This window comes from Grampus griseus (assembly GCF_964374135.1).
Source record: "Grampus griseus genome assembly, chromosome: 9".
In the NCBI taxonomy this organism is placed as follows: Eukaryota; Metazoa; Chordata; class Mammalia; order Artiodactyla; family Delphinidae; genus Grampus; species Grampus griseus.
The window spans coordinates 15725695-15742393 of record NC_139003.1 but is presented as its reverse complement, the minus strand read 5'-3'; the positions used below and the strand labels follow the sequence as shown (position 1 = coordinate 15742393).

Genomic DNA, 16699 nt, shown 5'->3' with positions numbered 1-16699 from the left:
TACATACACACACAATGGGATAGTACTCATCCATAAAAAAGAATGAAATAATGCCATTTGCAGCAACATGGATGGACCCAGAGATTGTCATATCAAGTGAAGTCAGTCAGACAGAACAAGACAAATATCATATGATATCACTTACATGTGGAAACTAAAATATGATACGAATGAACTTATTTACAGAACAGAAACAAACTCACAGACATAGAAAACAAACTTATGGTTACCAAAGGGGAAAGTGCGGGGAGGGGGATAAATTAATAGTTTGGGATTAGCAAATATACACTACTATATATAAAACAGATAAACAACAAAGTCCTACTGTGTAGCACAGGGAACTATATTCAATATCCTGTAATAAACCATAATGGGAAAGAATACACAGACACACACACACTAAATCACTTTGTTGTACAGCAGAAATACAACACTGTAAATCAACTATAGTTCAATAAAAAAATAAAATAATAAAATAATGTTTTTGATTTATCCCTAGGTTGAGCAATCGTAGAAAATAACATCTTCACTGAGGCTGTTTGTTCAGTATGTAGAAATAGTCTGGGGACTCAGATTGGAAGTTACTTCCTCTCTTTGTCTCCTCCTTCTCCCCACCTGGGTTGACCTTCCCTGGCCTGACTTAGGAAGGGCCGGCCCTGGTCTGGGGAAGCCTGTCCATGAATGTTGTGTGAACTCGGTCAGTATGAGCCTGTCCACAGGCTGAACATCCCTCCCCCCTATAACCTGTTGATAAGCTCCCTGGCAACTCTGATCCAGGGGTCCAGCTCATGCCACACCTGTACCCTGGGATTTCACAATGAACGGCGGGAGCACCCCAGGCCGGGACCCTCAACTCTCAGGACTGGCTGGCCAGAATAATTCCAGTGGTCAGAACACCTGCTTACAGGGAACAGAGCCAACATTTTATAAGAACTCGAAATGGAGTATAACCCATAAAAATACTGAATCACTATGTTGTACACCTGAAACTGATATAGTATCATTAATCAGCTACAGCTCAATAAAAAAAGGACACTTGCCTCACCATGCATGTATAATCTAAGTCACTGAAAGGTGAAATTCACGACTCATGAGTGTGAAGGAGACGCAGTGTGAAAGCAGGAAACATTGAGAGGCATCAGAAGGGTCCATACGTCTCGGGTACAAACATGTTAATGAGTCACACGGGCATCCAAGAAAAATGATAAGTTTTGAAGTTAAAGCGGCGATAAGCGTAAGAGAGGGGGCCTATTTCTCAGGCCCTCAGGTTTCCACGCCGGGGAGGGCATCATGCGGGAATAAAGTTTCTCTTTCCTGTACTACCTCTTTTCCGCAGGAGGAGACACTCAAGGTTGATATCACAGCCCCTAATTCTAGTGACTATTCCCTCAAATAGTTCACATCCCACCAATAATAGCCGTGCCACTAACCTCTAAAGCTTTGCAGAACACCCAGTACATGTCTACCTGAAGAGTGTTAGAAAAACAGAGACAATTATTCTGAAGCATCTGTTTAAAAGAGGGATTGTTTAAAAAGAGGACATAAAAGCAGTCCCTATAATGTGTGCAGCTCAACATATTCCTGCCAAGCGCTGGAAAATTTCCGAACACACATAAAATACTGAAGGAAAAAAAAGCTGTAGGCATTTTACTTGCCAGCAGATGGCGACATCGTCTAGTCATTTAAAGCACAGAAGCCTAAGCAAGTTTTGTGCGTGTGCGGTTTAAGTTTGAAGTCTAAGCTTCAAAAACAGAAGAGGGGGGTGCTTGATATCGAGATACAGATGAGCAGAATAAATCAATCCTTTAAAGGCAAAAATCAGGGTTTACAAGAACAAGAACAACAAAGTATTTCTCTACTGATTGCTGTCAGCTCTTGAGAATCAGTGTGGTCTCAGCTGTAGCAACACTGGCACCAGGGAGCGTGTTAGAAAAGCGGGATTTCAGAGCCACCTGCGACTCACTGAATCAGAATCTGCATTTTAACATGATCCCCAAGTGAATCATACGCACATTAAAGCCTAAGAAAAAAAAAACCCATGATTCTCAACACTAGCTAGACAAGAAAATCTACTAGGAACTTAGACCAGTTAAGGGGTCCTGTCCTCACAGGCTCTTAGCAGGGGGTGCAGCAGACATCGGTCTTTAAAAGCTGCCGGGGTTATTCTGACATGAAGCGAGGGCTGAGAACCACTTCTCTGAGCTACGAGATGAGCCTCCTTGAAGAAAGTAAGGACAAGCTGAGATGTTATTCTTCAAACAAAAAAATAAACTTTCATCTCAAATAACTTCTCACCCACTGTGCTCCTCACACGAAGCCCAGGTCATCTCAGAGACCCTGACATGACTCTTATTTACGTTTTCCTAAATGTGTTCCACAGAAGACCTACATCAGAATCACGGGAGACGCTTGCTAACCGGCAGCATTCCTGGGCCTCAACCAGACCCACTGCGTCAGATTTTATGGGGTGGAGCATTTCTAACAAGTGTCTTCATGGGTTTTATTTACAAACAGTTTGAAAGCCTCTGGACTATAAGAAGGGAGTAAGGGGCACATATTCAAATAGAATTTACCCGGACTGAACACTAGTGTCAGGCGGAAATTTCCTGAATTTTCCGGAAACTGAAAATTCCTAGATAAGAATTCTAATGAGTGATATTTCAAAGGTTCTCATGACTGAGGATGTCAAACAGATACAGAGGTCATGTTACTAATCTCAACTTGTCTGTAAGGTAAATAGAAGTGAATGGTCTCCCTTCTCAAAACAGAACAGCACACTATGTAAGGCTTGAATACAGAATGCTGCAGAGCGAGAAACTCCAGGTAGGAAAGGGTATATGCCCCCCACCCCACTTCTCCTTCCTTGGGTTCACCTGCTTCGTTTTCACTGCCACCCTCTGTTCCCCTTTGGCTCTTTGTCTCAACTATGGCTCATTTGGGTCCGAGAGAATAAAAGGAGGCGGGAAGGGCTTCCCTGGTGGCGCAGTGGTTGAGAGACCGCCTGCCAACGCAGGGGACGCGGGTTCGTGCCCCGGTCTGGGAAGATCCCACATGCCGCGGAGCGGCTGGGCCCGTGAGCCAAGGCCACTGAGCCTGCGCGTCCGGAGCCTGTGCTCCGCAACGGGAGAGGCCACGACAGTGAGAGGCCCGCGTATCGCAAAAAGAAAAAAAAAGAAAAAAAAGAAAAAAAAAAAGAAAGAAAAAAAAGGAGGGAAAAACTATGAGGAAACGAGATTCAAAGGAACTGAGGAATAAGAAACTCCTTCCTCTGATTGCGTTTTGCCAGATGGGATGGTTTGCTTCATCCTCTGACTCCCCATCCTGTCGCTGAACGTGCCCTCGTCTGCAACGTGAAGGTCATGCTATGGTTACAGCTCAGGAAAGGCCAGCCCTGACAGGGGAGTTAGATCAGCCCTGACCGTGACTCTGCCCTGCTCACCACAATCGGGGGATCAAAGCTGTACCATCCTAACGCTGAAGAAGGAACCGTGAATATGCGAAGCCGCTGGAGGCCAGGTTGAATGATTCTAATTGTAGATGGGTGTTCGGACTTCTTTACAGCTTTCTCCACATTTCACACTGTGCTTAGAAACAGTGCAGTGTTCTTGATATTTATTAGGCTTAGTAAAGAATTCTACTTCAGAGACGGAACATATAGAAATTTAAAGTTGTGTAATATTAATTTTGATTCGGTTAGTCACACTTCTGAGAATCCCAGCTATTCCGGAGGCAACGTCTTTAGGGCGATGCACTCACAAGCCAGAGTGCAGCAAGTGGCAGCAAAGTCACGAAGCCTTGTGTTTCTCACAACTGGCCATTTAAAAAATTTGAACACCTCACTGTGATCTCAAATTCCTCAAACTCATTTCAACCTCTTCCCCAAAATAATTTTTTCCCTTTCCTGAAAACCCATCAATAACAAAGCCACTTTCCAGATAATTAGCTGGAAAATCTTGATGCTCTACTTCCTTTTATGTATCCTATTCATCCACGTGCCCATCTATCCATTCATCCATGATCCACTATTAGTCCATCTGTCCGCCCATCCATTGATCAATCCATCCATCCATTGAGCTATCCCTCTATCTGATTTTTAAAATTTTTTTAAAATTTTATTGAAGCATAGTTGACTTACAATGTTGTGTTAATTTCTGCTGTACAGCAAAGTGATTCAGTTTTTATATATATATATATATATATATTCTTTTTCATATTCTTTTCCATTACGGTTTATCACAGGATATTGACTATAGTTCCCTTTGCTATACTGTAGGACCTTGTTGAGGGAAGGATTAGGAGTTTGGGATTAGTAAATGCAAACTATTGATATTATATATAGGATGTATAAACAAGGTCCTCTACCCGATTTATGCTAAGTGAATAGACTCCTGACTTATATATATATTCTCTATGTGTGTAATTAATCTTCCATTCTATTACTCCTTTGTTTAAAAAATATTTTTCAAAACTAAAAAAACTTTAAATAGCAAAAAACAAGTTTTCACTATATAAATCCAAAATCCTCAGCTGGGTTTTCAGACACTGCTCCATAGGTTCATTCTAACCTCTAATCACATTTCTAGTAACTTACTATGCATCCTCTACTCACCATACTGTACTCAAAATGAATCATTTTCATCACAACATCCCATCTCCTACACATACTGTTTATTAAACAATTATTTGTTCACTGCTCTATGCTGTATATTAGACATCATAGGTTCAGAGGTGAGGCCCCCGGCATTATGGACACTGTATCTTAGCCGTAGAGGCACACCTGCAGCACTTATGCTGCAATTCACATAATACAGGTGCGTGCCATGGACGACAGGGGCATAGTGTACAGGGCGATTAATTTTGAGCAATAGTTCAGAAAGGTGCTACAGTAAAGGGTGAACAGCAATGTGACAAGAGAGGAGGAAGAGGACATGACTCCAGTTTTCTCTCCTCTGCACAACTAAGTAGTACACATCTTCCATTTCAGCCACTTCCCTGACACCATTTCCTTATCACTCCCAAGTCACCGCTTGCCTCTGAACTTCCACAGCACTTGCGGTCTGATCCACTCAATTTACAACTCACGTATATTTAACGTTGCTCAGATTCTTTTCCCCATTTGCCCCTTTTGTGTCATTAACAAACACGATATCCTTATCACTTAGGCGTCCATGAACTGTTTTCTATTTAGTGAAAGAGGAAGCAAACTTAGATCATCTCTGAAGTCCCTGTCTTTAACAATTCATACAGAGACTGAAACAGCAACAGGCTGTATCTTAACTGGACCGTCCCCTCCTCAAAAGCAGAGATCACCTACAATTTTCTGAATGCCCTAGGGAAAAAGCTGATGATAATTTAACAAAGGCATTTTATATAAAGACTGTTGTGATAAAATATATCAGACATTAATTAGCATGTGGTGGCTCAGGTGGCCAAAATCATGGAGTTAATTACATTAGCTTTGCTCTGTTCCTCGGTCTCCAACCACACCCCCAATCCTAGTTAGGCTTCAGCGAGACCAGAGATAGAGAGGGGGTAAGATTCAGGGCAAACTGCACCTCACTCCTGAGAAACTCCTCCAGTGGCAGTGTCAGGCTCACCATCATTACAACATGAAGGTAGTCATTTAGCAACTCAAAAGAGCAGAATGTTGAAAACAGATTATTTCTCTGCTTACAACACGTTTCTTTTCCCTGTTCTCTGCAATGTTAATACAGACTTTTAACACAAGAATTATTAAGAATTTTGAAGAAAGGAAGGAAAGGAGGGATAATATTTTCTTTAAATTACAAGCTCCCATAAGAGAAGCTTTACTATAATTAATGCGATCTGGAAAAATGCCCATTAACTTTAGTAATAAGAACATCATTTTGGATCAATCCTAATTCTATGACTCCCCTCCTTATATGGGGTGACTAAACAGTTTTCAATCTTTTAGTTGTTTAGCGTGATACTCCAGGGAATCTTGTCTCAAAATGTAAAATGTGCACCTCCCTTCATGGACACAGGAAATACTTTATCATCCAGTCTCACATGAAAATAATAGAAAATCAGAGCCCACAGAAGAGTATTGATAAGAAGACTCAGAGAGTGGGAAGAAAACTAGATGAGGAGACAAAGACCTGGATTCTAGAACAATTTCTATCCTTTAAAGAGCTGTGTACTTTAGATATGTCATTACATTTAACTTTTCTAAGGCTATGTCTTTATCCTCAAATGAGGTTGATAACTAATGATTCTATAGGGCTTGGGCAAAGACCAAATGAAACCTGTGAAACGTAATATAGTTTTGCTAGCCTTGGTGGTATCTGTTGTTCGTGATTATCATGAATAATAAATCATTAATCTCTCTTTCCTCTGAAGAGAGGGAAAAAAGCAGTCGGGTCTAAATTACAATAGAAAGAAAGAAAGATAAGTTCATAAAGGGCTTCCTAACTATAGGAGTTGAGAAACCTGAAACCTAAGAGTTTATAGAATGACCTTTCTTGAAAATCTGTAAGGAAACTATTAGCAGTTAGGTTTTTGAGTACCTCTAGTAAAGCCTTATGTGGAAGTAGAGGGATAGATCCTAGAACCTCTAGGCTTTGCCTAGCCCAGTCATGTGTGAGGCTGTCCCTTGCTGGAGAAACTGGCTGTCTTCCAATGCTAGGGGTCCTACGTGGTGCTATTTCACTTGGTGTTGGGAAATGTGTTTTCAAGAAGGCATCGAAGCCTCCAGGTGAAACTCATGAAAACTGACTTACCTGGTTGCCTCCACTCTTGGGGTTCACAAACACAAGCAAAGGTTTCATGAGAGGAGAAGAGATAGGTTTTATCACAAAAGGACGACCTTTGTTTTCCTAATGAAGAAAGAAAGCAGAACTATTGAGACATACATCTGTGACTTGAAAGGCAGCCCCAAAACAATGAAAGTGAGAAATTACTAGCACCACCGCTACCCCCTTACCCCCCCAAAAAAAACCCCGCCCCACCCCCCAAAAAAACCTCTGCATCTTGTTTCACAGGGCTAACTCAAAGTAAGCGAGAAAGTATCTCAAGCTACAACTTGCCCCCAAGAATTAAGCCACGCTTTTGTTTTTATTCTGTATACTCAAAGCGTTCTAGAAACGTTCTAGCTCTTATCTTCATCTTTATGATCTTTGGGATAATACTTCCACAGACAAGTGCAAATGCTCTGATTCTGAAGTGGCAGGAGGTTTCATATATATATATATTTTTAAGGACTATATATATTTATTTATATACTTATTTATATATATGTGTGTGTGTGTGTGTGTGTGTGTATATATATATATATATATATATTTTTTTTTTTTTTTTTAAGGAATAGGCAGAATCCCAGTGTGGTTAGAATGAGGTGAAGGAAAGAGTGGCAGGAGATAGATCGGAAAAATACGCTTGGCCAGGTCAAGTCAGACAGAGGCGGCTATGGAAAGGAGGATGGATTTCACTGGACCATCACCCTCAAACACTTACTTCAGTTCCTCTTTTACTGGCTTTTCTTTTAAAGCTTGTTCTCTTCTTCTTCCGATTTGAAGCCTTCAGCGAGTTCTGTAGGGAAAGAAGGGACCACCTGAGCTCGCAGGCAGACGGCCCACGAGCTTTCCCATGCAGAACCATCTAGAAGATGACGGCAGCACATGCTGTTCGACGTTCATGCTTCTCATGCTTTGACACTTCCAAGCCACTGCTCATGGGTAAGCCACACACAGAACCCAGTCGCGTGCTTCAGAGTGAGCGACTGACTCCCCACCACACGGAGAGGCAGGGACTTAGAACCCTGGAGGCTCTCATGGACTCACATAACAACACATGTTATACCTGCCAACCCTCCCAGTAAAAATGGAAGAATCCCAAATTCTCTGAGGGGCTCCAGTCTCCCGCCCAACCAGGTCCGTCTCCCGCCCAACCAAGTTCAAGTTCACCTCCTGGTATGGAGATCACCTATGTGGAAATGTAAAAAAGGAGGCCATTTTTCACGTTTTCCTTTTTCGTTTTTCGTTTTCTCTTTTTACTTTTTATAGGGAATGACCTGTTCATAAAATGACTCAACCCCACTGGAACTTTATGATCCAACTCCCCTATCAGCATTAATGGCTTGGTTTTAAAATGCAAAGACTCGAGTTACTTATAATAATAGAGTGGGAGCCACTGCTCTTCCTTTCTCTGGCTAAAGACCCATTAGTTTAAAAAGTCCTCCCTCCCCTGGTAACATTGATTTTTTTTTTTCTTCTCATAGAATTGCATCCAACTTGCTGAAACACAGTGACCCCAAATTTACATTCCCATTCTTTCTAGGGATTTTATGGACCCCAACTTTGTGATTATTACAGCTATTTATTCTTAATATTTTATACAGATGCTTTGAGAAGAACCTCTCTCAGGGGACAGTCACAGCTCACTGGCTGAAGACAAGGCAAAGCCAGATTTAATTAGTGAAAAGTCAATAGTTAATTAGATTGCCATCTTCATAAAGGCAAGCTATTACTACCATGTCGTAGAGTTTTACAGAGTGTTGAAAGCCTGAAATACAAAATTCTTCACTTAAAAGCTTATATAAGTATATACAACTGCGTTGTTTGAGCAATTAAATGTTTTCAAACAGCTTGAAGAAACTTAGGTATTTATTCTCCAACATTTTAGAGTGCTTTTTCTTAGCACTCAAAATAAACCTTAGTCTAGAGTACATATAGTAAAACATCCAAGTTACAAGACTGAAACTATTTAGTTTTTATTTTACTTTCATTTGAACCATGAAAAAAATAAGTTGATTTGTGGCCTGTGCTCACCAAGGATGAAGGAAACTTCCTTGGACAACCATTTGTCCAAGTCTTCAGGTTCTCTGAATCTCCCCAGAAATCGGAAGTTCATGGGTGTTCGAGATTCCAGGTGATCTGTCATCACTCACTCTAGACTATACTTCTCCTGCAAACAGATCTCCAAATTTCTGAATTCCTCTTTAAATGGGTGTACTGCCGTGCCCCTCTTTGGGAAACTTTTGCATTCTTCGAGTATTTGCTATATTTTGACTACTTTCAGTTTTATTAAAAGGGAAGAAAAAATTACTCGGAACCTTTAAACTTTTAATCAGCCAAATATTCCAAGAAGAATGCTGAAAACTATTAGACCGACAGAAGCTGTATCTACCTGATGGCACTCAGTGATGCTCTGAGTGCTGGTACTTGGGCCCCAACAAACATTCTTATTTAATTTGTTTGGGGTGAAGCCCAGGCAAAGATACTTTTTAAAAGCTCCCCAGAATAGAATAATAAAATAAAATAAAAGCTCCCCAGGGAATTCGAATGTGTAGCCGGGGTTGAGAACCCCTGTTTGAAGTACAAAGGGCAGAGTGAGTAGCCATATGTACTGCGGTAAAGCCAATCACCGCGGTGAGGAACGTGAGGTGTGGGATCTGCCAGGCTCGGTGTAAATTCTGAACCACCCTGTCACTTAGATCTGTGACCTTGGCCGAGTCAGTCAAACTTCTGAAATAACAGTTTCTTAATTTTAAAATGAAGTTGATAATACCTACCTCACAGGACAGTTGTGGAGTTTAAACAAGAAAAAGGATGTGAAGCAGTTAACTTGGTATCCGTCCCATGAGAAGCACTTCCATAAATGCCAGTTGCCTCGTTCATAGCTCTAGATCCCCAACACCCAGCACGAATGCCCGCCACATGGTATGAACTCAAATCGTTGTGGAAATAATAAACCAATATTTTTAGAGTTCACAACATTGAGTGAGTCTGTCCTGATTTTGAAAAGGATCCTTGGGAAGTGAGTGATTGTTTCCTAACTTCTTGGCTGTTTTCATTCATTTAGTGCCAAGAGAAAGGCAGGACCCCGAGTGCTTGCAGGAACACACTGTCGGCCTTGCTTCTTGACAGCACTCAATAATTAAACTCCAAGAGGTAGGTCGAATGCATCAAGCTGAGGTTGTTTCCTAAACTTGCCTGATCACAGAAATCACAGTCCTTCAGGTGATTCTGATGATCAAGTATGTTTGAGAAACAGAGGGTTAGAAAAACACATCAAAATAAGGCTTGATGTCCGAAAACAGGGCAGGCGGGGAGCTCAACTCTAACAGGGAACAGACACACAAAACGGCCTTTGTTTGAAACACAGATACAAGTGCTTCTGAGCCTCACCGAGCCACACGCATCTGAGGCCATCATCCCACAGAACAAGAAGGGGGCAAAAATAAAGCACGGTGGTTGACTTACAGTACCTGGACGCTTCTATGTGAGCTCTGAGTAAGCTTACAGCCCTATGGATGGTCAAATAGCAAAAGATAAGCAGTACGAACTTCACAGCACACATCCAAATTCCCCAGGCTTCCTTCTGTTCCCGTGTAAATATGTATCTCTGTCTCAATATATCACTTCTTTTAGAAGGCAGCGTAATTCAACGAGGAACAGATGGACGTGAAGGCAGATTCGGGCTGTGTTTTGGCCAAGACAAGTCTTCTAGCCTTGCTTATCCACACTAACACTTACCCTGCCTGGTCAGTATTGTGAGAGCTAAACGAAACATGCTTTCCAAGAATGTGAAAATTATGCCAAGACGTTATTGTCTAGAATTGTTGGTGATACAGTCAAGAAACCTTTAATACTTGTCCTGTGTCCTAAAACAAAGCAGCCCTCTTAACAAGGGCGGCTAACTCAGTGATACAAAGGGTTCACTTTGCAAGTTCAACACGTTCCAAACAGTGAAATACTGTGCTCTCATTTGGATTTTTACATTCTTCCGATTCCAACAGCATTCACCCCCTGTACATTCTGTGCCCACTCTTTTGTTAAAGTCCTAAGAAAAGATAAAGGCCTTTTGTTTTCTTGTACCAGGTATTGGGCAGAATTACCTTGCCGCAAAAATGATCCTATCAACACAATCTTTATCATAGTTATGACTCCTTCCTGGGCTGTTACAAAATCTTATGGGGGAATCACCCAGCTGTGAATGAAGCCTAACGTACTACTCTTATTACCCTTCAGGGATTTCCTCGGGTGATGGGATCACAAAGGATCTAAATAATAACAGATCTAAAGAGAAGATATCTCACTTCATCATTCCAAATGAAGGCCTCCTCCATCATACACTGGACAAAACTCTGATGGATAATAAGAGAGCAATCCATGGACTTTGTCTATTCAAGAACGTTCTCACTCTGCCCTGCTTCAGCCGTACCATTGCAGCAAAGGTTGCTGTGAGGACAGGTAAGCAGAAGGATCAAGAAAACTCATTCCAAAGTTAAGGACAGGGTCTCTGCAGCTTCTCAGGCGTATTCGGCCAAATCACAGCAAGTATCGCTTGACCTTTAGAACTAATCAAAGGAAGTCACTTGGGCATTGAGGGAGATTGTTGGCCATTGCTATTACATATCATGGGGTCCCCAGCATTTTAAGATCATCCAGTCATAAGGAATAAGGACTAGCATGAAGAAAGGCAACGCAAGGCTAGGCAGGAGTTGATAGCGACATTTTTATAAGTAGACCATTAGAAAGAGTATGAATATCCATTGGTAAGGAGTTGGCTTAAATTAACTGTATCCATAGTGTGGGACATATACAGTAGTTTTCAAAAGAGTCAAATCTGTATGTATTAATATAGACTTTTCCCTATGATTTTTTTTTAACTGGGAAAGCCAAATTTTAAAGCATTAAGTGGAGAACGATGTTAGTTATTAAAAACGCAGTGTCCCCCCCCCCCAAACTTAACCCACGAAAAGTTCACGTCACACAGGTCTTGCTCCACCAGCTCCAAGTGCTTACACTCGCATCTGAACATCTTTAACGCGTTCATCCAGTCAAAATATCGTCTGCTAACATTTTCAGTCCAAACACTGACATCTGTAACTTTAAATATACGTTTACTTTATATCAACAGATTCGGGTTTGGTTGTTGAAATTTGGTTTTCTTGTCATTTTAATTCCTTCCAGTCATCTACCGTCCATCATCTTTTAACTTCTAGGTCTCTCTAAGTAATCTGGTGACGAAACCCAGCAAATCATCCAGGCAGCCCTCATTTCCCTTACCATCAAACTTTCATGCAGCTCCCAACTCCACAGCTGGTCACGGAGTAATTATCCACTCAGAACCAGCCATCTTTCAACAGAGAAGGAAAATATATGGTTTAATTCCACCTCTTTACAACCCACTTCTCCTGACCATTATACACTCCAGCAGATTTCCTTTACTCTTCTTCTCTCACCTGTTTAGACACAAACATCACAAATAAAGCTGACTTTATTTGATGACCCATCTTCACTGCTGTTCTCAGTTATGTCCTACCAACTTGCATTGTTCTTCCTCATCCTTCTTCCCAGGGATGCCACCCACATCCTTCAAAACCAAGCACAAATGACAGATTTTCCACTGAGCCTAGGCTGCTCTCCACGACTGAAGCTGCTCAATTCTCCTTCATGCCTTCCCTGTGTTTCTACATCTTAGGTGGCATTTACCTCTCTCTGCCTCAGATGTGTAGGCATCTCACTGACCAGGGCTATTTCAACCAACCTGTCTGGCCCCTTCCTCTCACCACCATATATGTATCTCTCCCACGAGATGAACACTGATCAAAAAGACAAACCTTCCCAGACATCTGAAAGCTACTCTTTCATTAAAGATTTACATGTGGCTGAATTCCTCTCCAGAATCCACAAATACCCTGACCAATGATTTAGATGGTTGTGTCTATTTTCCCCACTGGGGAGTACACTCTTTGTGGACATCAAATGAACATCTGATTCATCTTTGGACCTCTCACTGCATGTAACAGCATCTTTGAATGTGGTTAATTAAACATTTACTTAATTCAGTTAAGTCTCTTCTCCTTTATCGTTTTTAAGCAGTGTCATAGAAAAATAAAGAAATATATAAAGAAGGAAAGATATATAAATTCTAAAAGTCGAAAAACATTTTATCTGTTCTTTATCTACTTTCCAAATTCTACTTTTTTTTATCATTTCCCAATACCTCCAACAAATTCTCTAATCTTACTGCTTCCACACCATCACTAACAGGTTGCCACCCATACTCTACACCCTACAAACTATAGTTTTTATGGTCATCAATGCTCTGGCCCCAAACACAGGGACTTTTCTCAATCCTTGTGATATTTTTCATGTCTACAGAATTTAACATTGATGATTGCCCTATTTTTCTTTTCATTTTTAATAATGAAACTTTAATGCAACCATAGTTCTCTCTCTATCTCGCAGGAGTCTCTCCCTCCTCTCACTTTCTGGGTATGGATGTTCTCCCAGTCTTCTTCCGTTCTTTTATTCAGTAAATGATCAGGTCTTGACTCTCTCCCATGGCATAGGCATTGTGCTAGTGAATACACAATCCCACTACAGTGTGAAATACAACAGTTATAGTAGTATTTCAAGGTGCACTTGGAAACAGAGTAGGTGCCAGGCTATGGCCCCTGTCCTTGTCTACTTCTACCCTCTCCATTGGAAATCTCATCCTCTTTACATCCTCTTTCACCGTAATACAGATGGTTCAGGGATCAGTAACTTCTATCTTGACCCCCGTATGACTACCCACTGCTGCTATCTGCTATTGTGCGGCTTCACCTGATACCCTGCACCCCTAAAAGTCAACAAGAAGGAAAATAACAAGAGCTAACATTTGAGTGGTTACAATGAGCCGGGTGCTGTCCTGTGTGTTTTATTTTTTCTTTTTTAGTTCATTAGTCCTCACGAAAGCCCTATGAGTTAGGTACTAGTATTATTTAAACTTTGCAGCTGAGAAACTGAAACAGAAGAGATTAAGTTGAGATTAACCAAGTTAGTAAGTGGCAGAGCAAGGTTATGAACCCAGGCAGCCTGGCTTGCAAGCCAGAGCTCTTCAGAACTACTCTATTGCAACCCTGCCCCCAAGCTCATCATACACTACCCTTTACATAGAACTTAGTTAATTGATTAAATTACTTAATGGCATTGGAGCCCGGAGGAGGAGGGACCACCAAAATTTTAAAACTGATTCAGCAAGGCTGGCTACAGTAACACGGTAAGGCAGCATGGCATATCATTAAAAGTTTGGTTTCCAGAATCACAGTTCTTGGGTTCAAATGCCATCTCAAACTATTCGATAATTATATAGTCCCAGCTAATTCATTTGACTTTTCTATTCCTTACTTTCCTTAGCTGCAAAATGGGACTAATAGGATACCTGCCCCATAGAGCACTGTGATGATGAGATACTGAAGGTAAAGTACTTAAAATATTTCCTAACACATGTAAAGCGTTCAATAAATGTTAGCTTTCATTCTTATTATTACGATGTCCTGAATCATAGAACGTAATAAAAAGGTGCGTGATGAAAAAAATTTTGGACTTTAGCATCCAGACTGTGAACTACTCTCCAAAAAACACCCCCACCAACCAGCCACTTAATAAAAGTTGCTAAGATACCAACTTATTATCCTGAAAATTTAAGGGCAAACAAGTAAGCATTTTTTATGTATTTGCTGGTCATAAGGGAAAGGTCTCTTTATAGAAAAATTGTAGCTAAAAAATGAAGAGTAAAAACTGGAAAAATCACCCTTTAGCAACCCCTAATGAAATAACAGATTTAGGTAACAATCCTTAATGGATAAAATTATAGATGAAAGACTGATGGACAACTTTATAACAGATGGATTAGGATGACAGCTCCTGAATTCACAGATCAATCTTAACGTCACTGAGAGTGAACAACCTGATATTATGTTCCTTTAAAAGCTACACTATAGAAAAAGATACCATCACCCATATTGTCCTTTTGCCAAGAAATTAAACCTGAATCTAATGTCTTTATATCTAAATATTTCTACAAGAAATATGGGCCATACAGAAAATCATTTTAAACCACAATAATAAAATCATTTAATAACACAATAATCAGCCAAAATTAAAATATGAGATATTCTACAGGTTAAGTGACCCAATTTATTCAATAAATAAATGGCAGGAAAAATAAGAGAGGAGATTGCTATAGATTAAAAGAGCTTTAAGAGATCAGTCAACTAAAAGGCAGTTGTAGACTCTGGATCCTAATTTGAAAAAAATAGCTGTGAAAAAAGATATATTTGAAACAACCAGAAAATATTTTAAGGATGCCACCTCAAATTATTTACTTTTGATGGGTGAGATAATTGTATGTAGTTGTCTTTCTAAAGTGTTATCTTTTCAGGAAACAAAATGAAGCATTTACAGATTAAGTGGTATGCGAAAATCTGCTTTAAAATACTCTAGCAAAAGAAAAAAAGGAAGACTTCCACTTTGGGGAAGACAGAGTAAATGGGGTGGGACCAGGAGAAAAATGGATGTGGCTCTGAAAAGGTAACATAGGGATACCTGCGGTGATGGAATTGGTCTGTGTCTTGACTAATCAATGTCAAGATCCTTGCTGTGATGTTATACTATGATCCTGCAAGATGTTACCATGAGGGGAAAGTTTGTAAGGGGTACATGGGATCCTTCAGTGTTATTTCTTACAACTGCATGTGAATTTCAAAACAAATTTAACTACAAAAAAGAAAATATGGTGTGGCAGGGGTTAGGTGAAACAATAATAGCAGAAAAGTTCAGGGTTATACACTTTTATGCTCAAGTGTCTTATTTAGTTATTTTAATGTTTACTAGTATCGGCATTGCAGATCCGTTCCTTTTCAGAAAAGATGAATATAGAAAAAGATGTTTAATGATATAACATACCAATAACTAAGGGTTATTATTTAGACATAGGATGAGAAAAGCATTGATTGAAATGAAGACCAAGAAGGACCTGACCTCAGACAGGAATATATCAGGTATATGAGGTCTTGGTTCCAGAATTCTGACAGTGAGTTAAAATCTGTATATTTAAATGTAATGTTGAACAAGACACATAGTAAAGAAGTGCTTTTATAGGAAGAGATGAATGAGTATGATGTTTTGTCAGTAGTATTCCTTATAGGAAAGAAATAAGTGACTAGTTAGAAAGAAGTGACGACTAATGTGTTACTGAATATTGCAACAACAATTCAGGATGTGAAATGATAATTGCAGAGTTTGTGTTCCAAGTCAAATTTCTGTATTATCTGTGGTGCTTCAGGTATAGAATCTGTTTTATGTCTTTATGAACATTAAAAATATCTGTGACACCAAAAAACAAAGTTCATGGTTATGGAATTCATTATGACCTTCTCTTTCTCTTCACTTGCTTGAAAATTTCCACAACCAAAAGAATTTTTAAAGTTTAGAAAAGTAAACTTAGAATTTCTCTGCAGAGTGGTAGTCTTCTGATTTTTCTGTTCTATCTTCAGGGGCCCAAAATCCCATACCACTAGGTCATCCTACACACTCATGCTAGTTGTTTCCTTCTAAAATACAGTTTTCCTCTATCACTCCTTTGCTTAAAAGGATAAAGTTTACATGAATCAAAAATCTCCCCCAGCCAGGCCTGAGCAACCTTATGCTCATGCCCTACACACCTCCTACACAAACCTTCCACAGCACTCAACCTAGTCTCACGGTCCCATGAAGATAATTTTGGACAAAGTATCCTTGCTTGTGCCATTCTCCTGTTGGTCATTTCCTTCTCCACTGACCTCAATCCCACCCATCTGTAAGGAGGCAGAATGAAATCCACCTGCTTCATGAAGCTCTCCCTGATCTTTCCTTAAAATAACTATATGGTTCTTCAGAGCAAGAATTGTCTATTATATCACAATGCC

At 40.2% G+C, this 16699-nt stretch overlaps 1 protein-coding gene across 2 annotated transcripts in view; it reads right to left on the bottom strand.

The window, feature by feature from the left end:
* The window catches only part of DGKI (diacylglycerol kinase iota), a gene marked incomplete at both ends in the record, with an annotated part of 452324 nt that overhangs the window by 212276 nt on the left and 223349 nt on the right, over window positions 1-16699 (bottom strand). For both annotated transcript variants that reach the window (XM_082662462.1, XM_082662463.1), the window contains 2 exons: window positions 6741-6836; window positions 7474-7548. In XM_082662462.1, coding sequence (XP_082518588.1) covers window positions 6741-6836; window positions 7474-7548 — 171 coding nt within the window. The remainder of the gene's footprint in view (window positions 1-6740; window positions 6837-7473; window positions 7549-16699) is intronic.